The sequence below is a fragment of the Leptidea sinapis genome, chromosome 18 (assembly GCF_905404315.1).
Source record: "Leptidea sinapis chromosome 18, ilLepSina1.1, whole genome shotgun sequence".
Classification (NCBI taxonomy): Eukaryota; Metazoa; Arthropoda; class Insecta; order Lepidoptera; family Pieridae; genus Leptidea; species Leptidea sinapis.
Genome location: NC_066282.1, coordinates 2,079,183 through 2,106,625, shown reverse-complemented (window position 1 = coordinate 2,106,625; position 27,443 = coordinate 2,079,183). Strand labels below are relative to the sequence as shown.

The window sequence follows — 27,443 nt, the reverse complement described above, 5'->3', positions numbered from 1 at the left end:
ATGTTAATGTCCGTGTTTTCACTTCTGCCGGCACTCCCGGAGTGCAACCCGTATTTTTTTTATATATTTATACTCGTATGTTTCAGTGGAATAAAAAGAACGATAGATAAACTGTAATTAAAACAATTGAGATTTATGAGAAATTTAAGAAAATAAATGCCTTTTATGCCTCTTCGCAAACCAATTTTAACAAACTGAAAATATAATATCGTTTATTTTAAAACCTTGCGTATCAAAACTGACACCATAATTGGGTCATAAAATAACGTATCCGCGTATTCGATCTTTCATCATTAAAATTACACCATGCGAAATTCTATTGGAATTAATTTGAAGCAACGAACAATATGTTTTCATAATATTATCGGAGTGAACTCTATTGTTGCACAACTCTAGCTCGTTTTTGTAAATACAGGGAAAATAAGTGAAAATAGCGCGCTTCGTGAGAACTAGACTGTAGTGATGTGGTGATGTTTGTCGATAAAAATAATGTTGTGCAAATAAAATGATAGTTTTCAACGTTGTTTACTGTCAGCCGTAATTTTTTAATGTGAAAGCTAGCACTATCCTACTTCCTTTTAATACCAAATATATTTATGAGTTAAATATTTTGGATTAGAATAATAATATTTTTAAATACAAATATTTGGTGTACAAGGTTCTGTTAGTTTTAATTTGCATTATAATATTGTGTTCTCATTAGAATTAAAAATTTAACTAAGTGAATGTAAATACGAAACATTTTTATTTGAATCTTAAAAATGGAATTGAACTATATGGTATGGTATAGTATAGGGGCTCCTGTTTAAAAGGCATAAAAGGCATTTATTTTCTCAATTTTTCAACTCGATTCCTTTAGAATTCTTTTTGATGTCATTTCTTATACTACTAGATACTACTACCGCTTCGGAAACAAATGGCGCTCTGAGAGAGAAGAAACGGCGCAAGAAACTCTCCCAGCATTCTTTTTTTTTGCGCTCTTTTCAATAAAAATATACTATATTGTACAGTCATATCTATCGCTATAAAACAATCACAATCTAGTCCCAGGCTGTCCGATCATTTAGATATTTAGCAGTGGAGTAATAGGATTTACGACAGAGCCATTTTTTTATAAAACATTTAAATTTATTTATAGATAATGCCTGAACAGTGGCTGGGACTTTATTGTAGAAGTGTATACATTTACCCTTAAAGCTATTATGTATCTTATGTTTCCCCAATTAAGCCACTAATTTGGGTCCATTTTGCTTGCTGTTTTGGCCAGTTACTCCAACCAGCCCAGCTCTTTACAGCAGTTCAGAATATTCCTGGGGTGTTCACAGTCTTCTTGGGGCGAACTTGTATTCACTAAGGTTTTGCCCGTTGGTTGGCCATCCCTGTACATTCCAGGATTACATGAGTGACCGTTTCGTTCTCAGCTCAGACAGGCTCTGTACTTAGGACTGTCCTTTACGGCGATTGTGAAAAGGAGCTTGTTAAGTGATGATTGTGTGCTGATAAGTCTACGTGTCAGTTTGGGCGATGAAGGGCAATGGCAGAAGTGGCAATGAACCAACCACTTGGGTTGAAATTAAACTATATTATTTTAGATTCACATGATTTATTCGACTGTAAAAATAAAAGAAAGGAAGGAAATATTAATTTTTTTGTTAATATTACTGTTCAAATAGGTGCTTAGGACACAATTTATAAATATTATAAATAAATAATTTCATGCAAGAAAAACTACAGCTAATAACAGCGAGTCGCCAAACAAGTGCGTTAATTTGTATTTCCTATTATAATTATTGATATAACAACGGAATCAATCAGGAAACGTCATGGACACCGCGTTAGAAAGTAGGCTTCACTTTACATAACACCGACGTAAGCACACTTATAATTACTGTTTGATATTGCATTATTGTCACGTGTTCTGTCATATTTGACAACTAAAATCATAAGAGACAGCTTAATGATTCGTTTTGAATTGAAACGAGGCTTAATTTTGATTCTGTTTTTTAACTATGTATTTCAAATAATTAGTATACTTATAACGACATTTTTAAAAATATTACCAGGACCAAAACAAAATTAACTGAACTTACCCGGCAAACATAATTATATATTTGACTCAAAATAATACAGTATTTGAAACTAAAATAAGTTTTGTAGACTTGTCTAGTGCGCTCATCCTAAAGGAATTATTAGGAATTTTAAGATATTCTTTGGTTAAAAGAAACTATGCAATGTCAGTTGATTTAAAATAATAATTAAGTCACTAATGTAGTTTCATACCGACTATCATTTGTGATCTATATGATACGAATATATTATGACAGATTAAAAATACTCAATATTTTTTGAGAATATTAATACGCTACAAGAGAGCAGATATGAGAAATTGAAATAATCACTAGAGAGTTTAGGAGATGTTGAATTACTCACCAGATAGTTGAGGTGTCTTGTTCAACTCTCAGGTTGTGGCTTCGTCTACAGCATAGTTTCTCAACCTTATTTTGCTCACCGCCCACTTTGAGAATATGTTTTTTTCTAGAGCCCCCATCTTAATTTTACTTACCATCTGTCGCGAATTTAAAACAGCTATTGCCACGATTATATTTAAATGTAAGATATTATATCTTTATATATATAATTCTTGTGTGCGTGTGTATGTCACTGAACTCCTCCTAGACGGCTGGACCGATTTTATTGAAACTTTCTGTGTGTCTTCAGGTGGATTCGAGAATGGTTTAGATTCACAATTGAACTACCTCCTGAACGGCTGGACCGATTTTGATGAGATTTTTGTGTGTTCCAGTGAATTTGAGATTGATGTGTGTCTTCGGGTGGATTCAAGAATGGTTTAGATTCCCATTTAAACTACCTCCTAAACGGCTGGACCGATTTTGATGACTTTTTGTTTGTTTCAGTGAATTTGAGATTGGTTTAGATTCTCAATTACGTCCATATAATATAATTCTCCTGCTCGTGTGTATGTTAGTTAACTCCTCCTAACGACTGGACAGATTTTTCAAATTTAAGACGTGTGTACAGGACAACGTCTGTTGGGTCCACTAGTTATAGTATATAGTATTATATTATAGCCCCCCCGAAAGTCTCAAACGCCCACAAGGGAGCGTTATCGCCCACGTTGCGAACCTATGGACTCTACAGGATCTACTATTAAGGTGATAATCTGCTCAACCCCATCAGCTCTTAATAATAATACATATTTAATAAATTAATGACTCAGTAAATAAAATGATTTTCATAAATAAGGCACGCTCGTCTGCTTTGTAAGTCGTTTCAGTAATTTTACCTTGAAATTCGAATTCATAGATAAAACAACAGCGGAAGTACCGGGAGTTCTCCAATTTAATATAATTATGAACTGCACTACACGATTACTCGAAACGAATCAATCTAATTACTCGCACGAGGCAAACACGCTATGTCAATTTTATTTAAAATGCAAATAATTTACATATCAATTATTGTGCTGCATAAATGAAATGTCGAGTAAATAAAAAATATTTTATCGCGATTCGAAATTGAATGTAAATTAATACATTTATGAAATTTGATTTACATCTGTATTGGTTGTTTGATCTGATACATTGATAATAAAACAATCATGGCTTATAAGAAAAATGAATTTAATATCTACATATGAAAATACGTGTAAAATGCAAATATTATTTTGACATTAATATTTATGAAAATTTATTGAAGTAGGCGTTACTTTGCGGAAATCCATAATTATACAAATGATTTGAGTTTTCTTTAGTGTAAATTTCGCCAATATTTGTCTTTAAACAATTCGACACGTGTTGCGCCTCTACACGAGGCATCCTCAGGACGTGTTGTCTCGAAAAAATCTGGCGCGAGACTCTCGTCTCGTCTAGTCTAGTCTAGGAATTAACACTAAAGAAAACTCAAATCATTCGTATAATTAATATTTATTTCTTTATTGAATTGATCACCAACATAAGAAATAGTAATGACAGCATGCTTTGTGTTACAATAATTATGAGTAAGGAAGAAATGAAGAAAAATATTGTATACAGGATGGTTTTTTGAGAAGGGCGGTAATGGCCAACTCAGAAACTACGAGACTCGGCTGTTCCCAATATTCAGTCTATCTCTTACTTATAACTGCATATTTAGTTTTTAAAATTGATTGAACTATTGACGGAAATCGACCCGAATGATTTTTCAAAAAATTTATAGCTGTCTTTATTGAACCATTGAACTGTGTTGCTGATAAGGATCAATCTTTGCAAATACATGTATACCTCTTTCTACTTTACTACAAATTTAACAGGTGATCCGTACGAACGTTTCCCCTCCTCTACCATAATCATGTCACAGTAATATATATTACTTTTTTCAGTAATTAGAAAAATTTTTTAAGATTGTATCGATAATTAAGCACAACACTATGTAACATAGAGTCAGCAGTCGGCAAACACGTCGATATTGTCTAAAGTAATGTAGGTACTGCAAGAAACACCCCTATGAAAAGGTTTTTGCTTACTTACGTATGGACTTAATATAGTTAAAGAATAATTAAAAAGAACTAAAGGAAGAGGCTGTGCGCTTTTAATTGTATGAAACTTTTCTTCCGAGAGCTACATACGTTTGTAAGAACACTTCCTTTGGTCGTTTTTAGGTTTCCGTAGCCAAATGGCAAAAAACGGAAGCCTTATAGATTCGTCTGTCCGTCCGTATGTCACGTCTACTATTTTCGGAAACTATAAGAACTATACTGTTGAAACTTGATAAGTAGATGTATTCTGTGAACCGCATTAATTTTCTAACACAAAAATAGAAAAAAAAAACAATAAAGTTTGGGTGTTCCCCTTATACTTAGAACTGAAACATAATATTTTTTTTCATCAAACTCAAATCTACGGATAGGTCTTCAAAATTAATATTGAGATTTCGAATATCATTTTTTTCTAATCTGAATAGCTTGCGCGAGATTGACTTTCAAAGTGGTAAAATGTGTCTCCCCTCCCCCTAACTTCTAAACTAAGAGAATAAAACTAAAAAAAATATATGATGTACATTAACCATGCAAACTTCCACCGAAAATTGGTTTGGACGAGATCTAGTAAGTACTTTTTTTAAATACGTCATAAATCGTTACAAGGAACTGCAAGAACTTTTATATTATAATACAGCTACGGAACCCTTCATGGGCGAGTCCGATTAGCACTTGGCCGCTATTTTTTTTTAAGTTTCACTTGGTACCACAGCGGCGCCTAAATATGCCTAATCCGGGCGCAAGAATTATTGTATTTTGATTTTAGGTGCGCCGTACCTACTGAAATCACTGGGCAAATGAGACCTAGCATCTTATGATTCAAACTGATGAGCGCATTTGCAATGCTGCCCAGAAGTTTGGGTTCAGTAGTGAATCCTGAGCGGCACTACATTGGCGGGACGTATCACTTACCAATGGGTGAAAGTCTAGGGCTTCTCGGCACTTTTTCTAATTAAAAATTATTTCGAATATTTAAAGGGTGGAACAAACATAGTTATAATATATATAATAACTTATCGTATCTTTTTTCCAAAGGGACAGTATGATTTAAGTCATAACGCATAATAAAACAATCTATGGTACCCCAGATTTAAAGATTTACGGCCTTTCAAATAAATTTGGTATGAAGTTATACCTAGAAATATAACCAAGAATATGCAATATGTTGACTATCTGACAACAATGTCATTAAAATGATAATTCTGAAGTTTTACGAGTGTCAAGCAGCCGTGCAAATAAACGCGGGAAATGGAATATATACGTCCCAATATACCAATGATAAAATTTTTATTTGGTTTACATTTTACTGAATCTTGGTTTGTTCTCGGGTATAACTTTATGCCAAGTTTATTTGTAATGACGTGAATGTCTCATGTACTCTTGAAAAATTTAACTCGTATGTACTAAGACTTAACGAGTTAAATTTATAGACCAGTTTATATATAGACCAAACAAACATCACAGACAGAGCGCATAATATGTTAATGTATGATTTCAATATATCAGTTATTGCCTTTTGTAAATTCCTGCGAATTGTACTAGTGGGAGGCTTCTTTGCACAGGATACCGGCTAGATTATGGACACCACAACGGTGCCTATTGCTGCCGTGAAGCAGTACTGTGTAAGCATTACTGTGTTTCGGTCTGAAGGGTGCCGTAGCCAATGAAATTACTGTGCAAATGAGACTTAACATCTTATGTCTCAAGGTGATAAGCGCAGTTATAGTGCCGTTTAGAATTTTTGGGTCTTTCAAGAATCCTGAGCGGCACTGCATTGTAATGGACAGGGCGTATCAATTACTTTCAACTAATTTTCATAACAAAATAATACATACCGATGGCGAGTAAGGTCTTCAGTTTTGGGTTGGCTTTCTTCAGAGCATTGATCCTCTCATACAATCCAGTTTTCCCATCCTTGGTCTCATCGTTAGACTCGAAGGAGCTCAGTTTCCCCTTCTTCATCCAGCCGAAAGAGAAGATGATGTGAGTACAGAGATCGGGCTGTATGTCTTCCGGCATAAATTTACCGATCTTCGTTCGGTACTGGGACCAGTTGGTGTAGTAGCACACGATCTAAAAATAATTAAATATTATTTATGTATAATAAATGTACTTATAGATAGACTGTTCAATAATATTACAATAATTCAAATGTTTTGTTTAGTTTTTGGGAAAAATTACGGAACGAGCAGGTGTAATAATCGCCGCGCGTTGTGATCGGGACTGACTGCCATCACAGTGACGTCACGTCCCTTCAAAAATGACCAATCAAAAGTATCGTTTGCATATCGACGACTTATTGCTGAAATTATGCATACCTCAATATGAAACAAGACACAGTCCCATTATTTATAATAATATATATTCTGTGGTATTATTTAGAATTTATATTCATATATACCAATTTTTATTGTATGTTATTAATATATGCTTACCCTATATATTACTTATAACATGTAGTAAGTGATGTTAAATATATTAATATAAATAATAAGTTTATAAGAAGAAGAATTATCACTTAATGAACCGGACTGTGATTAAATTTACTCCTCCCCCTAGGTTTAATATTTTTTGCAGATGCAAATAAGGAATCCAAAGGCCATTGTTTGTGATTATACTCAGTACTCCAGATTAAAATAAAACTTGGCGGTTCGGGGGTAAGCACATATCTGGTAGGTATGTGCTTACCGTTCAAGTGATAGATCATCTGTTAATGATATTTAGAAGAAAGACGTTATGAAATGTGGAAAAAAGGATCCTCAACTGACGTCATTTCCAAATTTTAATAATAAATCTGTAAGCTTTTATAAAAAAAATACTAGATATATATCATTTGTCTGTTTATTGGTGAAAAATTTTTTGGCACAGACACTTGGCCCATGGGGCCCAGAGGCGCGGAGAATGTTCAAAATACTATCTTCACGCCTCAATAAGGCTACTGGAAACCCAAGCGCTGGCAGCTATCTCGGTAAACGGATCAGCCTAGCTATCCAACGCGAAAATGCTGCCAGTATTTTAGGTACACTTCCACGTAATGATAGTTTCAATTTTATGTAGTCATATTATTGTAAATATATAATAAGTATCAACAATATAAAATTAACTATATGTTTTTTGGTTCCATATATCCCCAAATGTGTATTCGAATGCATTTTATTAATATACTTCGCTTGATCACTATGATTCGAGAAACAGTACGGAAGATGAGCAGACAATTATTTTTATGGTTATGCTAACTGTCAAATAATTTTGGCATTAACGTTGGCATAATGTTGCCAACAGCAAAAAATTAAAATACCTTTATGGAATAATCCCTACACATGTACACATTAAAAAAATTACCTCTTTTTCAATGTTTAATATTTGTGATGGGTTTTTTGCCACTTCCTTATACTTGAGTTCAACTTATGTTAAGTAGTGATGATTTAAATAAGTATTAAGCTGACCTACATTGGTAAATTTGCAAATTCATGAAATATTAAGAACAGGTTGGGTAACAGTAAAACTATTTTATCGTTTGATATAATTTGTAATGTATTGGCAGTGTTATAAACAATATAGTCGGTATAAAACATTATTTTTATTTTATAAACAAATATTTTGAATATTTTTATAATTATAGTGTAACTTTATACCATGTTTATTTAAAGTTCTGGCTACGAATACTCCTACTACGCATGATTTATCACATAAATCATTTTTATTACCTAGTTTGTCGTTATTTAACAATAATTACATACCTAATTATACAGGATATTGCTCTAATATCGCCATATTATCTAAAACTGTAGGATATCCTACCATACAACAATTTCTTGTTCCAACTGACCTATCTTATTCACACCGGAAAGTACACCCTTTTCTGTTAATAAATAAGTGTTATATTCCTATACATAAAATTGAAGGTAAACGACTATACTTTTGCGTTCAAAAGCTGTCCGTATCCGCGTTGTTGCAAGACAAACTTAAAAGTAAGGTGGGGAAAAATATTTTTGAACGTATTACCATGTGTTAAAGCTTAAATTTGTATAATTTGTTGGAGATTATGAGAATGTGTTCGGTGTACAAGGTCCAAGTAAACAGTTTCCTGACGTCTCTCAAAGGGAAATATAGCCTTTCTAAATATATATTGTGTACAATTTTATTCATATTGTGAGCTTTTCCTTTAGTAAAATATAAAGCAAGAAAATTTAACAACTAGACTCACGCCTGTTACAAACTACCTTTAATTATATTTGGAAAATTAATATTTTTGGACGAATTTATTAATTTATGAAAAGGTCATTCGTAGAAGAATTTAAAAAAGGTATATAAGGTATAGGTATATAAGATATCTGGTATCATGGATGTTTAAATGTATTTATGTATGTTTATATGAATTTATGTATGTTTATGTAAGTATATTGTATTAAATATATCATTGTCTTGTAACCCACAACACAGGCTATATATGCTTAACCAAGTTAAGGCAAGATAATTTGTGTAAAAAGTGTGTCAATATTATATATATATAAGATCATGATCAATCAAATGTTATCATGGCATGAGAAATACAAATGTAAATTATTTCAATTTAAATATAAATTTTAAGTTTCGTGAAACGATAATAATATTATAGTTATGCGATTCTCAATATGTAATGTCATATTATATTTACCATCGACAAAATTAATTAATGATCCACTTTGCTGATAATTCTTTTAAAATCATAAAAAAATGCGTGCGAACAAAGTACACATGTCAGAAGTGAACCTGCATTGTGCATGAACCTCTAAACTGCCTATGAAGTCCTGGTACATTTTGTTATTATGACACATGATTTCAATCGCTACGAAAGACATTATTTATTTATTTATTTATTTATAATGGCCACCCCAACAAGCTATTCTAAACTAAACAAAAATAAGAAAAATATAAAACGAACATTATGAACAGAATAGCTTTCTTACAAGTATGTACAGCTCTGTTGTATTAGTATTATTATTAAAACGCAAAGTAATTTAAAGATTAATAAATGTTAAAAATACAAATTATTTCTAATGTTGAATATGAGTAAAGATTACTATCACCTCTACCATATTTATGTTCTCCTGGTGCCTAAATAGTAATACGTTGGTCGTGGGCATGACGTCAGAATTGAATAATTAATAAGGTATACTCACATCATACCTAAGACAATCTTTTCTTCACCTATGATCCTGGTACCAAAACACTATAACATTTCCTATCTCATTTTCTCCCACGTTAAGTCTTATGAATTTATGTATCTTGCTTTTTCGTTTCATGGACTTTCAAATGATGCACACTCACAACGATGCTAAAGAAATTTTCACTTCAAAAATAGGTTTATATTTGCAAAGAAGAAGAAGATTGTATGACAATCGGTGGACTGCCAGTGTCTAATAAATGTACGTTCAAGCGAATTTCGACCTTCTTGATCTTTTATGACCTGATTATGTCGGAAAGAAAATACATAGACACTATAGCGAATTCTACAAACCGTGATAATCATAATATTTACAACAGTCCGAACATATAAAACTTGTTATTTTTATGTTAGTTTATAAAAAAAAAATACGCAACTAATTATAATATAAGGCTGGGGGCTAAGCCAACGGCCATGAGAAATCTCTCTCGTACAAGATCGCCATTGTTTTAATTCATAATTTTGAAGCATTTTTAATTTATTACAACTATAATACAATTTTCTTTACAAAATAACAAAATTATGTCACGTTTAATAAATAGTATTGGTAAACAGTAAATAATTTCTTATACAATTTTTATCTAGATTGAATGATTAATATCGCTCCAACTGTAAAAGTGAGACGTACTTTGGTGATTTTTTTTCGCAATGTCTGTTAAAGATAGAAATGTATAGAAAAATGAATTTTCTTCTAATTCTTTGTTTATTTTTTTGTAAAAATAAAGACTTTATATAAACCGTTAAAAATGGTTTCAATTATGCGATATTTTGGCGATTTCTTGGGATAGCGTCCTTAAACTTTTGTAACTTAGCTAAGTCCTCGGATATTCAATACCTCATTGTAAGTTTTCAAGATTTTGTATAATAATAAATAATAATAATAATTTTGATAATTAAGGATAGAAATGTAAAGAAAAAATGTATTTTCTTCTCATTCTCTGTAGATATATAATAATTTTTGTAAAAACAAAAGCTTTATATAAACCGTTAATAGTTATTTATGCAACTGTTGTGTAATAAGGGGTATTAAAACACGTGGATGAAAGGATACAATGTGGATATATCTCACGAGGCGAAGCCGAGTGTGATAATGGTATCACATGAGTGTTTTAATACCTAATTGTCAACAGTTGCATACAAGACTTTATCTACACCCAGAATATGAATCCTCTTAAAGATTCTGAAACAGTTAGCTTACTGCTAACATTAAAACAGCCAGTCCTAGTAGAAACCTAATATCATCCATTACTGATTATATACAAATAAACTAAGTTTAAACGAAATAATTATTTATTTTAGTAGTAATTTACATTTTGTATAGTGCAATAATTAAAGTTCACTTGAATATTATGTTCTTTTGCAGCTTTTAAAATGAATCGCTCATTTTTTGTAAACAAAGCAACAAAAATATCTAAGAAAAATGGCGGGGATTCGAATAACCTACTTTTTTTACGGCGCGCGACGTTCTGATAGTGTGTAACGCGCGTAAACGAAAACGATCTTTTTTTGAAATTCATACAGATACCACGCATCGAGCAATAAGAATGTGGCTGTCTATTAAAACTCTTTGAGCATGAAGGGATTGAAAAAAAAATAGGAGTGGTGTTATGAAATTCAGTACAACATTACAACACTCGTTTGGATAATGTAATGGTTATTAGAACATTGGGTGTTTTAATGTTGGCAATAATGGAACTGTTTCAGAATCTTTAATAGAGGACTTAAAGCATGGGTGTAGATAAAAATGGTTTCAACTATGCGATATCTTAGCGATTTCTTGAGATAGCGTCCTTAAGCTATTGTAACTTAGCTAAGTCCTCGGATATTAAATACCGCATTGTAACTCGAACACTTCGCTAACGAATTCGATAATGCGGTGAAAGCCATTATTCCGAATTGTAACAATAAACTCATCAATGCTTAAAAGTTTGATATAGGAACAGACTCTAGTATTCGCTTCCAAGATGTAACTAGTATTGATGTTCATAAGATAATTAAAAAAATAAATATTAATAAAGCTCCTGGACTCGATAATATTAAAGTTTCAGATATTAAAATTGTAGATAACGACGTATCTGTAGCAATAGCTCATTTAATTAATCAGAGCGTAAAAACAGGACTGTATCCCAACGAATTAAAAGTTGGATATGTCAGACCGGTTTACAAAAAGGGATCTCGAAGTATCTTTAGTAATTATCGTCTAATTACACTACTTTCTTGTATTGATAAGATTGTAAAAAAATGTATTAGTGACCAAATACATAGTTTCTATAGAAAACAGAACGTGATTTATCCAAATCAGTTTGGATTTCAGGCTGGTAAAGGCGCATCTGATCTTCTGTCAAAATTTACAAATGAAGTCAACAATCATCTAAATAAGAAAGAACAGGTGCTGGCTTTATTTATTGACTTTTCGCGTGCTTTTGAGATTTTGAAGCATAAACACCTGGTAGAGAAGCTTGCTAGTTGTGGTGTTCGTGGACCTTTATTAAAATGGTGCGAAAATTATCTCCATAATAGAACTTTTACAGTTAAGATCGAAACTACAAATAGAAGGCATGTATCATCTACAGAAGGTACAGCGCAGGGCTCAGTGCTGGGCCCTCTTCACTTTCTGTCATATGTAAATGATATGCATAAATGCATAAATTACTGCATGTGTTATAAATTTGCAGATGATACATGCCTCCTGATCGCTGATAAAGATCTTAAAAATGCTCGCGACCACCTGCAGGCTGATTTTAATTCATTGAATAAGTGGTGTCACGATGCTGGTTTGGTAATTAACCCAGGTAAAACTAAGCTAATAATCATAAGATCACCAAACCTCGCAAAACGTCCAATGGATGATATTCTTGCCCACGACCATAGTTGTTTGCACTCAAATAACAGCATTTGTAAACGCCCCGCTATCGAAGTAGTCGACTCTGTTACATATTTAGGCCTACATATAGATAGTATATTTAATTGTAATAACCACATTGAATACGTCTGCAATAAGCTTAGGCAATTTTTTGCTAATATGACGATTTTAAGAAATCGTATTCCCTTTAATGTAAAATTAATGTTATATAATTCTCTAGTTCAATCTTATATACAATATGGTTTGAGTAGTTACGGACGTACATATAACTCCTATTTGAATGAAATATTTAAGCTTCAAAAAAGAATATTAAAAATTTTGCCTAACAAAAATCATAGTGACTATTCCGAAACTGAACTTTTTAAAAATTGCAAAATTTTACCGGTGCAGGTACTGATGAAATATTCAATGTTAAAAGAAAACTTTTTCAATACTAAATACTGGGATAAAGTACAACATCCTGTATGCACGCGGGCCGTCACTCGGGGCTGTTTATGCGCTCCGAGCGCCCTCAATAGATATGGCGAACGAACGAATGCTTACCTAGTTCCTCGCCTAATTAATGAATTACCCACTGATGTACGGAACTGTAATATTAAGAAAAAACTGAAGTCATGCTTTTTAAGTCACTTAAAATATATATATATTTTTTTTTTGTAAACTTTAATGTAAATAAATAAATAAAAAAAAAAAGTCTCCAAGATTTTGTATGACGAATTCAAATATAGCAACAACCTCGCGAGTTACACAATACAGAAATGAAGAACGTATAACAATGCATCACACAAAGCTTTAACCGCAAACGTTGAACACGATCGAATTAATATTTTATCACAATCGAGAAGTTCGATCAAACGCCGCCATTACAAAGAGAAGCGTATTCATCTGAACTGTAATTCATTTACGCTCCGATCATAAATTCAAAGCACGTTTTGTGAAATCAAAACATAATTTTGGACAATGGAATGCGAAGTATTTAGGAATGAAGGGATTGTAATCTATACAATGAATACTTCCTAAAATATTTGGCTATCCGAATGATACTTAAGTTAGACTTAAATATTTTTAGTCAGTGATTTACAAGTGGGAGTCTCCTTTGCACAAGATGCCAGCTAGATTATGGATACTACACCGGCGCCTATTTCTGCAGTGAAGTAGTAATGTGTAGGCATTACTGTGTTTCGGTCTGAAGGGTGCCGTAACTACGAAATTACTGATCAAATGAGACTTAACATCTTATGTCTCAAGGTGAGGATCACAATTGTAGTGCCGGTCAGAATCATTGGGTTTTTCAAGAGTCCCGAGCGGCACTGAATTGTAATGGGCAGGGCGTATCAATTACCATCAGCTGAACGTCCTGTGCATCTAGTCCCGTATTTCCATAAAAAACACGTACATGCAGAATCGTGCGATGGGGTCTTGTAGTATACTTAAATACGTAATGCTAACTAGTATCGTTTTCGCACAGTAGTAAGTAGTAATCAGATTTAGTTAGGTTATAAGAAGTGAACTCTCGACTGAACAACCGGGTTAGTTAATAATAATATTATTGGGCACTTAACAATGAGCACCGAGACAGGCTTAAGTACTGCCAAAGGTCTATAGAACGAAGCAGAAGTGGAGATGGACTGGCCACATGTTGAGAGGCAGCCAGGAGAAAAGGAACAAAATTGTCACTAATTGGTATCCAAGAGGTTGCACGGAGTCAGAGGAGACCTCGAACATGATGGGAGGATGAACCTAAGCTCAAAGCGGGCCCGAGTGACCCAATGATAAGAGCTAGAGGAGGCCCTTGCCAAGCGGCACCCTGTGTTAAGAGACATAAGAATAAGAATAATTTATTATAGAACCATATTAGTTACATAGATTTACAAAATATCTGTTACAAAAGTATACGTTGGTTTAAAGTAAGCAACTTTAATTTTATACATACTCTAACTCAGAATAAAAGGGCTTAATAGGATACCGAGGATTGACAACTTGGTTTTCAAGAATCCTATGTGACACTTGATTGTCGTCGGCGGTACTTATGATCAGGATAGTGTCCTGTTTATCTCATCACCATTCTATCATAACATCAATAAATATATCTATAAAATCATTTACCTTGTAACCATCTTTGTCTTTGTGATCATCAGTTGCCACTGAGTTGTCTATCGCTGCCGAGGACTTCCGACTAGCGATGCTTGGACGTCCACGTATCTTAGGCCTGTTCACGCTAGCAGAAATCACTTGATCTGAAGACCTGGATACGCTGGTTGACACCGATGTTGTTACTTTGTTTGTGGGCTTTCGAAGTCTTCTGCGAACATCTGCAATTTATTTATTTATATTAATATAACGTCAAAGAATAGAGAAAACTTATGTATAGCATGGCATTCTTTATCGTTGTAGTCGTAGAACTTCCATTTTAATAGTCTGTTTCGTGTTATCTATACATCTATACATATAAATTAAAAAGACATAAAAGGCATTTATTTTCTCAAAATTGATTCCTTTAGAATTCTTTTTAATGTCATTTCTAATAACTACTAGATACTACTACCGCTTCGGAAACAAATGGCGCTCTGAGAGAGAAGAAGCGGCGCAAGAAACTCTCCCAGCATTCTTTTTTTGCGCTCTTTTCAATAAAAAAAAATACAATATTGTACAATCATTTCTATCGCTATACAATATTCACAATCTAGTCAGGCTGTCCGATCATTTAGATATTCAGCAGTGGAGTAATAGGATTTACGACAGAGCCACGTTTTTTATAAAACATTTAAATTTATTTATAGATAATGCCTGACCAGTGGCTGGGACTTTATTATAGAAGTGTATACATTTACCCTTAAAGCTATTATGTATCTTATGAAGCCTACTAGAAGTAGCTACAAGCAATTAATTTTTTTTTAAAAATTAATTAAACTATGGCTTCTATGGAAAGTAATCAAAGATGTGATCACGATGGCTGTCTTGGAAAGATCTCATTTATCACTTCACAATGACATTTCAATTTATCTATACATTTAAATAAAATTTGAGTGTCTAATATATATACGGAACATTCACCAAAATAACATTTTTTTTAATTTTTGTCTGTCTGTCTGTCTGTTTGTTGCGGCTAATCTCTGAAATGGCTGGACCGATTTTGACGGGACTTTTATTGGCAGGTGGCTGATGTAATAACGAGTAAATTATTCTACGTTTATTTTGGAAACATAAAGTAATGTTGCAATGTCCAAGAAACGGTTTAACTCTAAAATAATTTATATGGCTAGTTATAAAATAGTTCTAAAATAAGACCTCTTACTTTAAAGTTCTTCCAAATGAATGATACATTAAATATATTATGATTGATTTATAACACACATGCAACAATACCCCCTTACAAACATATTAAACACTCACCCACACACTCATTCATTTCTAACACTCACCACATTACATACCTACATCCCAAATTGAAATATTATGTCCAGTATTCTTGTTATTATGTTCAATTAATATTTTAAATTAATTTAATTATACATTTACAAGCATTAGTTATATAAAGTGTTAATTTATGTATGTTCGTTTTAAATATGTAAAAAAGAAATAAATGCATAATATTATTGATTTTAATGTACTCATTGTTATGATATCTAAGTCCTAAGATTTTTTTTTCGTTTTGCTCTTATATTTGTAGATAATACAATATTCTTTGGCTAAATAAACATATCCAAATTAAAATAAAACACATTTAAAGGATTAAAACGCGTGTAATTATAACGGTTTTCAGGGGGACTAAACGAGATCTGGAAAGGTCTTGAAACGTCGGGTTAACTAAAATAAAAATGTAACTTTAACGCAAACATCAAATGTAAAACCGTTACAATCACACGCGTTTTAATCCTTTAAACGTGTTTTATTTTAATGTGTAACACTCGCTTAATCTTAATCAAAGAAAATACCATATCTAAATTTACTTAATTCACTTATTAATAACTTTATGAATAGAGTATTGTTCTATTCTTTAATATAGAGAAAAGCGTTGATAGCTGCGCTACGGTTCATACTTTTGCAACTGTCATCGTTTTAGTTGTTGTACTAAGTCTTGTTTTATTGTTTCAAATAAATCTGAATATATCTAATGAACGGATTCAAATGGGGATTACTTCATGGAGTGCAGTTTAGTCCAATTTGAGAGATAGGATAGTTTTTATTTCGATTTGGGACCCATAATTATTTTTACTTCCATTATTTGTGTTGTATGGACATATTTTTTGTGAGAGAATTTATTGACGCACGGTTTGACAGTTCTGCTGTGAAACAATTTCATTTTAACAACAAGGAGCATAATAATTATGTTACGAAATAATTCTTGATGTTTTGAAATATTATTGGCAAATTTCTATAAAACAGTATATTTTTTTAATATCTACAGAACAACGTCTGTCAGGTCAGCTAGTTTTATATAAAAACAACAACATTTTTAATACAACAATGTGACAATCTCTCCCAATGACATATTCTATTATTTTAATAAATTCATACTTTATAATTTATTTTGTTGTGCCTCAGCCAATCTGTTTATCAGAAGACATAATATTACCACAGATATTATGGTGGAATCAAATTGAAATTAAATACAGTTACTTAGTGGCGTATGTATAAACTTTTATCATTTAATTATTGATAGGTAAGTTATTTACATACGCATAGAAAAATATTATTGTGATAACTAATTTGATAAAAATGGGTGATAATCATAATGTTAACAGCAGCAACAAATATAAGCTGGTTATGCCTACTACTCGGTTACGTAGATTAAGTAATTCCTTTGTTGGGTGATGTATATGCTTTTAGGTATGTACCTACAACATGTGATTCAAATTACAATAAGTTATAGTTATTGACGTTCAAAAAGTGATTTCTTATCCAATTTGCAAAATAACATTTGTATTTGAATTAAATAAAATATTATTGTGTTGTTGATTTTAATAATACTTATACTAGTATTTTCTTTGACTAACGCGTGTGTTACACATTTAAATAAAACACTTTTAAAGGATTAAAACGTGTGTAATTATAACGGTTTTACATTAGATGTAAAAAACCCATAACTACTACACATACCAAAAAAGAAGAGGACACTGTCAGTAAATTTTGCCAAAAACCATCTGTGTACAGAAAATACCACCTCCGAGGAAATAAATGGCGCTAAACTTCGACAACTATGACAAATACTTTTACTCTTTTAAATCTTTGACTCACTTCATCTGCAGTCCCCCTGAAAACGAGATCTGCGGGCCTACCATGAACTCTTATTGCGATTCACTTGACAACCTAAAATGAACTGCTTTGCTATTTCGTACCACGACGTGATTAGAGCTATCTAATTTAGGTTGACGTCAAATCAACTGATTAAATCGCAATGATGTCAATTGAATGTCAAAAATGATATCAACTGAATCGCAAACTTATTTAGTTCGTTCATTCATTCGTACCATGAGGTGTTATTTCAACCTAAACTGGATAACTTATTTGTCAAAGTGACCGATTCGAAAAAAGAAGTTGCTACTTCCTTAGAGGAAAATGAATCGTGTTGTTAATAACTTTTAAAAAATAGTGAAAACATAGAAAAGAAAAGTTTTATTGATTAAAGATGAGATGAGAATACTTTATTGGACTTTTTTGTAAAACAAAATACTGAAAATAAATACCAAAAATGAAAATACTAAAGATGAGGTAGTAAGCGCCCGGGCTATAGCCTGTTCGCAAGAACGAATTTAAAAAAATGTACTCTGTGGTCCTGTCAAATCAAACATCATTCATAACTCGTTATTTTTACGAAAACACATAAGCAAACATTTAATTTGTAATTCAAAGAACTATATTTATTTATATTACTAATATTTAATAAGTATAAAAAAGGGCTTAATGGTTTATAATTCGACGCAATTGCGCAATTTTAATATGTATTTTAAGTATTTTCTACGCAAAAAAACCGCTAAAATCATATCATTTTAGGTTTCGAAACGCAATTTTATTTCGTTCATTCTTCATAAGCGAACCAAACGCCATTCAGTAAAAGGCACTTCATGGTACGAATTTGAGTGATTCAGTTTAGGTACCTAAACTGAATTGCATCGGATTCGCATCGCTTAGTAAAAGTTGATGGTAGGCCCTCTGGAGAGGTCTTGAAACGTCGGGTTAAATAAAATAAAAATGTAACTTTTACGCAAACATCTAATGTAAAACCGTTACAATTACACGCGTTTTAATCCTTTAAAAGTGTTTTATTTAAATATACTTATTCTTATATATATATATATTTACCAGTGAGAGGCTCCTTTGCACAGGAATGCCGGCTAGATTATGGGTAGCACAACGGTGAATGTGTAATGTGTAAACATTACTGTGTTTCGGCCTGAAGAGCGCTGTGGCTAGTGAAATTACTGAGCAAATGACAATACTTAACATCTTATGTCTAAAGGTGACGAGCGCAGTTGTAGTGCTGCTCATTATTATTGGGTTTTTCAAAAATTTTGAGCGGCACTGCATTGCGTATTAATTACCATCAGCTGAACGTCCTGCTCGTCTCGCCCCTTGTTTTCATAAATAAACATATATATTTTATGGGTCTGAGGCATATATTTTCTAATAAGCCTCTTATAATATTTATTGACGTTCAAAAAGTGATTTCTAATACGATTTGCAAAATAAGATTTGAATTTGAATAAAATGAAAGATAATGTTGATTTTAATAGAACAAAGCTAATTCAAAATCTTTAGTTTCTTTGTTCGTAAATCATAATCTAGAACAAAAGCTCGTAGACAAGGTAAGCGTAGGCCGTTATCATTGGAGATAGCCTCTTATAAAGGTGAAGTGGGACATCGAGTCTCGCTCCAGATCGCACGAAAGGTTAATGTGGGTTTTGTTTTACAGAAGATATTAAAGTTGTTGGCAACGACACTTTAATTCGAAGTGAATTTCAATGGATGTACAAACAATTGCTTTTTTTATGATAATAACGGACGAGACGAGCAGGACGATCAGCTGATGGTAATTGATACGCCATGCCCATTACAATGCAGTGCCGCTCAGGATTCTCAAAAACTCCAAATTTCTGAGGGGCGCTTCAATTGCGCTCGTCACCTTGAGACATAAGATGTTAAGCCTCATTTGCCCAGTAATTCAGACCGAAACACAGTAATGCTTACACATTACTGCTTCACGGCAGAAATAGGCGCCGTTGTGGTACCCATAATCTAGCCGGCTTCCTGTGCAAAGGAGCCTCCGACTGGTAAGACTTCCACTGTGTCGTATAACCTTCAATCTTCAAATCTTAAGACCAATAGAAGACCAAGAAGCTCCAATCAAGAATATTTTTGTTCACAGCTATTGATAACAAAATTAAAAAATGTTGTAATTTTTTATTTTGTATTTGTATCAGTTATGTGTTTCAATCGTTGTATCAAATGGAACACTTCATACATAATCGTAATTCAACGTCACCAGAAAAATTTGTGTCATTAATTATATTATTATTTTGTGAAATCGCTTTTAGAAGAAAAAAAAATTAAAGTAATCATAAGATCATAGATCATAGATATAATGTGTCCATTATACTTAAAATAATACGGTGAATTCAATTGCAGTATTTTTATTTTGACGCGTTTAGCGATATTGCTAAACGCAATCACGCTATCACAATTTCTCGTACAACTCTGAAAGAGCGGCGATATAACAGTACGAATCTATCAAAAATCACGTTTTTTGTTTACAATAACCAAGCTTGTTTATCTAGCAACCCGTAACATAAACCGCATATTGATACCTTGGCTAATGTAAACACAAGTGGCTATAGCGTCTTAAGTGGCCGCGTCGGGTTTGGCGCCAAAACAGCTGTGGCGACAGGTGGCGACTGTGGGCGCGCGGGACGTGTGAGCATAGCAGAGGTTAACATTTGTAACAATCTATATTTTAATCCACTTGCCTACTAAACAATACGTTCGCGTGCAATAAATTAAGTTAAACAACTAAGTGGTGCAGGCGCGGGGTACTAAATGCTCATTGGCCAGTTAATGATCACAACTTATCGCTATTGGTCAGGTGATAATCACAATATCGTCAACAACAACTATTGGCTACTGCGGATTTTAGTAAAATTTCAAGTTTCTTAATGTGGTACCTGAAATCGTTCGTAAGCAAACGATTTTTCTATCATTAAATTTGGTTCTATGGCTTTTGATGTTTTAGTAGTAGTAATCAACATTTTTTTCACAAGAATACTTAGGCTGGGTTGCCTGAAGTAACTTTAGCGATAACAAACATGTTAATGTACAGGTTAAGCAAAAATGAGTTGCACCACTTCTGTCAATTTTAGATGACGCCATAACTTTAACTGGTAACCGTATGAGTCCAATCTTCGCTGGGTAAATTAATGTTAAGGTAAAACAGCAAAATCGCGACCTGTCAAAAGTTTCATAGAAATATTCGATATCGACATTTCCCTTTTTAAGTTTTACTTTAACTACGCCAAAAAGATGATGTAACACATTCCACATTCTATGTTAAGAAGTCAGCCTTAATGTTAAAATTTTAACGTTACTTCTGTCCTTTAGGACGATGCCGAAATCCACCCCAGAACCGATGAATATGGGACTTACACCATAATTTTATTTAAGTCCCATGTTCATGTGTCATGGGACTCATTTTTTGCAAATACGAGTATGTGTATCAAATGGACACTTATGAATCAAAACGTGTATCAATAGACTACATACAATCATAATAGTTGAATTTGTTGCTAATGCCTACATCTCAAATTGATTATATGAAAAAGGAAGAATCATATACGAGTCAAAAATAAATATGGATGACAATTCGAATCGATATTATACAGTTTATTTAGTATAATACTGAATAAAGCGATAAAAAATATTTGTCTCTCGCTGTCACTGTCACTCGCTCTAAATGATTATTATTATATCGTTGAACTGTGTTGTGTGTCAACAAAAACTCAACTTCTCTCATTAATAATAACAGCTAATATAATGTAACCACAGAAGAGTTGAATACACTAACAGCGTGGAATCAGAACTCATACTTGTTACAAAATGGCTGACTGACAGAAGGTAGACTGGCTGCAGTATTGTCACAATCGTGGAGGTAATAGATATTATATTATATAAGATATGTGGTTTCCATATATATTTTTTCAAAATAACAGCTGTTATCGCTGTCCGCTGATCATGTAGTATTGACCCGCAATCAGTTAATAAAGTATATTTAGTGAATAAAGAACCCATGCGTAACAATTATTATTTACATGATTTGAGTTTATTCGATTTAAATGTCAAAACCGATTTTCGAATTTCGAGTTGTTCGTTATGCGTGGCACATCGCTATACTCATGTACCCATCCATGAAGTGTAACATTATTGGCATGACAGTTTAACTAAAAAACTATGAAACTTCAGAGGTGTGAGATGTAGTAGGGCTGCTAGTTGTTACAAATGTTGTGAATGCTTGTGTTTATTCAACTAGGGCGTGTCTAGGGCGTGTAGTATAACATCGAGTGGTGACAGTGGTTCCCATACAAAGTAGGCCGGATGGCCATTCTTATGTCTTTTACCTGTTCTGTTGATGTAACCCAGCCTAAGAAATTGTAATAAAATTTAACTCACTAGAAGAATCTGTTGTGGGTGAGATGACCGCTAGCAGCAGCAAAACGGCGAACGTCCACTTCAGCAATCTTGGAGGGCACTGGAACAATAAAGGCAAAGTAAGCAAAATATTTATAAGTAGAACACATTCGCGATTCATATGTGACACAAGCTTATCGATGTATTTATGTATGTAACGGAATATTTTGAAATTCTGCTTATGATAGATACTATAATATATAACTCGCTAAATCGTTGTTCAGGGGAGAAGTATAATTATATATTATAATATAATTATACGAGATATTATGATAATAAAAATAATAATATTGAAATACTTTTACAAAAATTTTCTTGCCCCAATCTAGGCATAGCCTGTGCTGTACAAGTCAACAATATATTTAATTATACAAATTAACGGACGCAAATTGTTCCGTCCAAGCGCTCTTAATATCTGACCAAACCGTTCGAGTGACGCATGATTCGTAATCTTGGTATGTCTTGCTCCACTCTCAGGTTATGACTCTTCTTTACAGTTGATAATAGGATATTTAAGACTTTATAATTACGTAGACAAACACAACTACATACAAAACATCCATTTATAAAAGTTTTACCAACCAAGATTTGAACCCGGGACTGGATTCGAGCTCAGTAGGCAGGTTCGTATTAAATGCATTTTCAATATAAAGTGTTTAATACAAACTTGTAATTTTTTGTAATTTGAATATTTTATAAGTATTCAAATGTTAAGAGATTTCTTAAGTGGAATTTCCGCTAAAATTTGTCTTCAATCACGCGTGTTTCGCCCGTACACGAGGCATCGTCAGGAGATGTTGACACGCCAAATGCTGGCACGAAGACTGGTAATAAAAAACTCACAAAATTTGGATACTTATGGGTTTCCGAAAAATAACACGTTCTTCAATAAATTTTATTTTAACTTCCATTCCAAAAAATATTAATTCAAATAATGGAATTCTTAAGTCTTACTTCAACGAAATTGCACACGGGATTTATCCCGAGAGCTAGAAATAAAAATAGGTTACGAATCTCATCTCCGAAACGAAGCCTTAATCCGATGTATCACAAACTTGGAGACAGGCTCAATATAATCCGTTTAAGTATAAAACAAGATGAGTTCGTTGTTTATGCCGTATTCAGTAACACGCGCCATGCAGTCGATAACACGCAGATACCTCATGAATTATGTATTCAGTTCAGCGTACTGTTGCTATATAAGACAAATTTAGCATAAATTTAAGATTGAAGGACTTAATTGCTTATCGAGAAAAATATCAAAATAAGCGATTGCATCAATCAAAGAAATCCGTTTATATCTTTCACATTGTGTGCAGTTTGATCTAACTTGGGAGATATTTTTATTTTTATTTCGATTCGTGACCCATAATACTTTTTAATTTCAAATTTTATTTCTGTTTGCAAACCTAATGCTATGAGAAAAAAATTGATACCCAGTTTAACAGTTCTGCTATGACATTTTCCATTATAAGGGAACAAAAAAAGTATATATTGCAATTATTGAACTTCTATCGTTATAAAAAATACAAGTTTTTAGCTCTTTTTAGGTTTTTAGTTTACAGCTCAACCTTTTCTGAAGTGGTTCTAAATCGTAAAATGTATAACTTATAATGTTTTAATTGTCATTCCTCCTAAAAATACTTTCATCAAATTTAATTATTAATTTTTTAGTCGACTCAACTACTGTGTTTACCGCTATTTGAACGTTCTCTGCTGCATCTTTATGGTTACTACCCACGCCCACTAGAGCAGTATCATCAGCAAAGGTTGCAACAGCGTTATTTTCTATTTCAGGAATATCATTTTTGTGTAATAAAGTACAGCACCGGACCAGACCTAATACCCTGAGGCACTCCAGCTTTTATCTCCTTAGTTTCTGAACAGATATCCTCTTGTCGAATCCTAAAATATCTGTTGGTAATATAAGATTCAAATATGAATATATGAATTTCCTTGTTATAATCTGTAGACATATAATTATTTATTGTAAAAAAATAACAGTTTTATATAAACCGTAAAGAAATAGTTACAATTATGCGCTATTTTGGCGATTTCTTGGGATAGCCGCCTTCAATGAATAAATTGATTTTGATTTGATTTGTTGTTCACAAACAGTCATTTAAATATATTTATAGTTGACATATTTATATCAATCACTCTAGAATATTGTAAATTTTTGTTTAAAACATGATATTGTGATTAAAAGGTCATAAATAACCCGCTGATCAATTTTCGCAAAAATTTTAAAACTTTTTCAGAGTTACGTCGTCATTTGAAACTCCTGGTCCATTACTAACTTTGCTCGTTAGCATTGTAAGTGCTTTTTAAGGTTTCATTGAATAGTTAGAAAGGTTATAATTCAAATATTTTTATACATTTGCAAATATAGATATTCTATTAGACAGACTAAATCATTAAAATTCATGCCTTATTGTTTTCTTTTTTTGAAGGATAGGATTATCAAAACGTGGCCATAATTATTATTAGATGCGGTATATATTTAGTGCCAAGACAGTAACGATTTTTTTCAATAAAATATGTTCTGTGCGTATACTAACAATTACTACAATACTATTTTTGTGATTGTTGTTTAAGGTTACCCACGAGCTCGGGCGAACTTAAATTTCTCTTCATTCTTCGACTTTTGTCCGCTTTTATAATTTTTTTTGGGAATCATCATCCGACAGCAGTAATATACAACGAATTTACTAGCTTGGATATTAATAGAGTTCATCTACTTTGTGCTGTCTATAGTCAGTACCTCGGAATTTGTTTGGGCATGCAAAGAATTTATAACAAACGTTTTCAATAAAGTTTTGAGTATAAAAGACATGGGCTAAGTAAAACTCTTAAAATACCTCAACTTACACGGGTACTAAAAGCAGATTGGCCGCAGGAACGTGAAGTAACTACCAAATAAAAATTCCCGCAAACTCCGAACCCCAAATTGAAAATTACTAGCGAAAAAGTTAAGCAGAAAGTAAGTTCGATTTAAAGTAAATCTCAAAGTTTTTTCATTTCCCTCGTCGTATCTAGTTCTATTTTAGAGAAGATCTAGAACGACTTATTTTAAAACTGATGTTATATGTTTTATAAGGAATCCGTGATAAATGGAAAACGGGCTGCCATTTAAGATCAAATCTTATTCGCAGATTTCCATTTTCACACTATGCGGTATACCCAATAACGTATACCCAAACTGCCGGCATTGACCTAGTGATTTAATGATAATAAATGAAGGTTTGTTTGTCTATGTGTGTCCATCTAATTTAGAATTGGACCTGTTTGGTCGAGTTGCAATGAAGTTTTATTGACTTTTATAACATTAAGTTTCTAAGTTAGTTATATTTAGGTTGATGTTAAGCTTAATCCCTTTCGGGTCCGTTAGTATGTAGTATATTGCAATTTATTTAATGAGAATGTTCCGTTTCAATTTTGAACATAAAGTATCAAATTCACCCAAAAAAGTCGGGGTGGGCGACTAGTTTGTTAGCTATTAAATATTGTAAGGTTATTATTATAGAAGAAAGATCTGGCTGAAAAACCTGGAGGTATAGCATTCATTTATACACGTAAAATATCATTCCACAGCTTGGTTTTACGTGGAAGAAAGTTACTTGAAAACTGTACTGTGGACTATAGAGGAACGCCAGATATCCAAATGATGGGAATGATTATGGTATGTATTGCCAAATAATATTAATAGTACAAGTACAGAAGTCTCACTCCGGAAAATCATTTAAAGAAATAGGGACTCTTGCGGTCATGCAATAAGGTGTAATTCAGATCGCACAGCGCTACTAACCTACATTTTTATTCACATTGAAGTTGCCACTCTTTCTATCGCGTGACTCTTACCTCTTCTGACGAAATCAGGGTCACTTGTTTACCTAAAACTGAACCTACCTAGGATAAGTCACAAATAAAAATAGCTCAGTTTTTTTTTATACAAATAGGTATGTAATCGTAATTTAAAATCAATATTCTTTCGTTGTAAAACCTACATGCGTTGGAAAACCACGACATAGTCAAACCTACTTAGTATAAAGGAAAGATATAGGTAGGTAGCTATCATGAATGGTAATTTCATTATAATAATAATCACTTTAAATTAAAATGTTTCAGCGCCCTCGCAATGACCTTAAATATGCATTGCTTAATGTATGTTTGTATGTTTCTTCATTTTTAAAAAATCGGTCGGAACTGTGAAGTAGATGACATCAAAGCTCGCGTGTGTCACCGCTCGTGAGTCCCTACTGGTTGGCTTACTCTGTAGAGGACGCCGCACGTTCTTACGATTTCGATACCTACACGGGGAGTGAGACAGGCTAAATGAGTACATACTTACATCTTAAATGTTGACAGCGCCCTCAAATTTATCTGGTATTGTAAGGAAGCATATTTATTAACAATTTCTTTTTATGGAATAGGAGGACAAACGAGCGTACGGGTCACCTGGCGTTAAGTGATCACCGCCGCCCACATTCTCTTGCAACACCAGAGGAATCACAAGAGCGTAGCCGGCCTTTAAGGAAGGTGTACACGCTTTTTTTAAGGTACTCATGTCGTATCGTCCCGGAAACACCGCACAAGGAAGCTCATTCCACAGCGTTGTAGTACGCGGAAGAAAGCTCCTTGAAAACCGCACTGTGGAGGACCGCCACACATCCAGATGGTGGGGATGATATCCTAACTTGTGGCGTGTCGTGCGAAGGTGGAATTCGGCGGCAGGAATCAGGTTAAACAGCTCTTCGGAACACTCCCCGTGATAAATGCTAATATAAAATATACTCCTAATATTAATTGAATCGTAATAAGGCTGCATCAGTTGACCTCAAATCACATAATTAGCTTAGGCACGGTACCGCGATCTTACTGGTGTATGATTACTGGCTCGGATATCCACAGAGATAGACATAATGATGTTTGACGAAACATATAAACAGCTGGCAGCTCAGCTCGGCATCACTCTGGTGAATATTTGGGATAAGCATATAGTAAATTTATTTAAATAAAGCACTTTTAACGGTTTAAAACGCGTGTAATTGTAACTGTTCTTACATTAGATTTTTGCGTAATGGTTAAATTTTTATTATAGTTAACTCGACGTTTCAAGACCTTTCCAGATCTCGTTTTCAGGAGGACTGCAGATATTTTAATCC

The 27,443-nt window shown here is 33.1% G+C and overlaps 1 protein-coding gene across 1 annotated transcript in view; it reads right to left on the bottom strand.

The window, feature by feature from the left end:
* Positions 1-27,443, bottom strand: part of LOC126969469 (probable chitinase 10) — a 137,828-nt gene that overhangs the window by 47,045 nt on the left and 63,340 nt on the right. The window contains exons 2-4 of the mRNA XM_050814914.1: positions 22,261-22,339; positions 14,710-14,915; positions 6,370-6,607 (exon numbers count right to left, since the gene is read on the bottom strand). Of these exons, the coding sequence (XP_050670871.1) occupies positions 6,370-6,607; positions 14,710-14,915; positions 22,261-22,339 (523 nt within the window). The remainder of the gene's footprint in view (positions 1-6,369; positions 6,608-14,709; positions 14,916-22,260; positions 22,340-27,443) is intronic.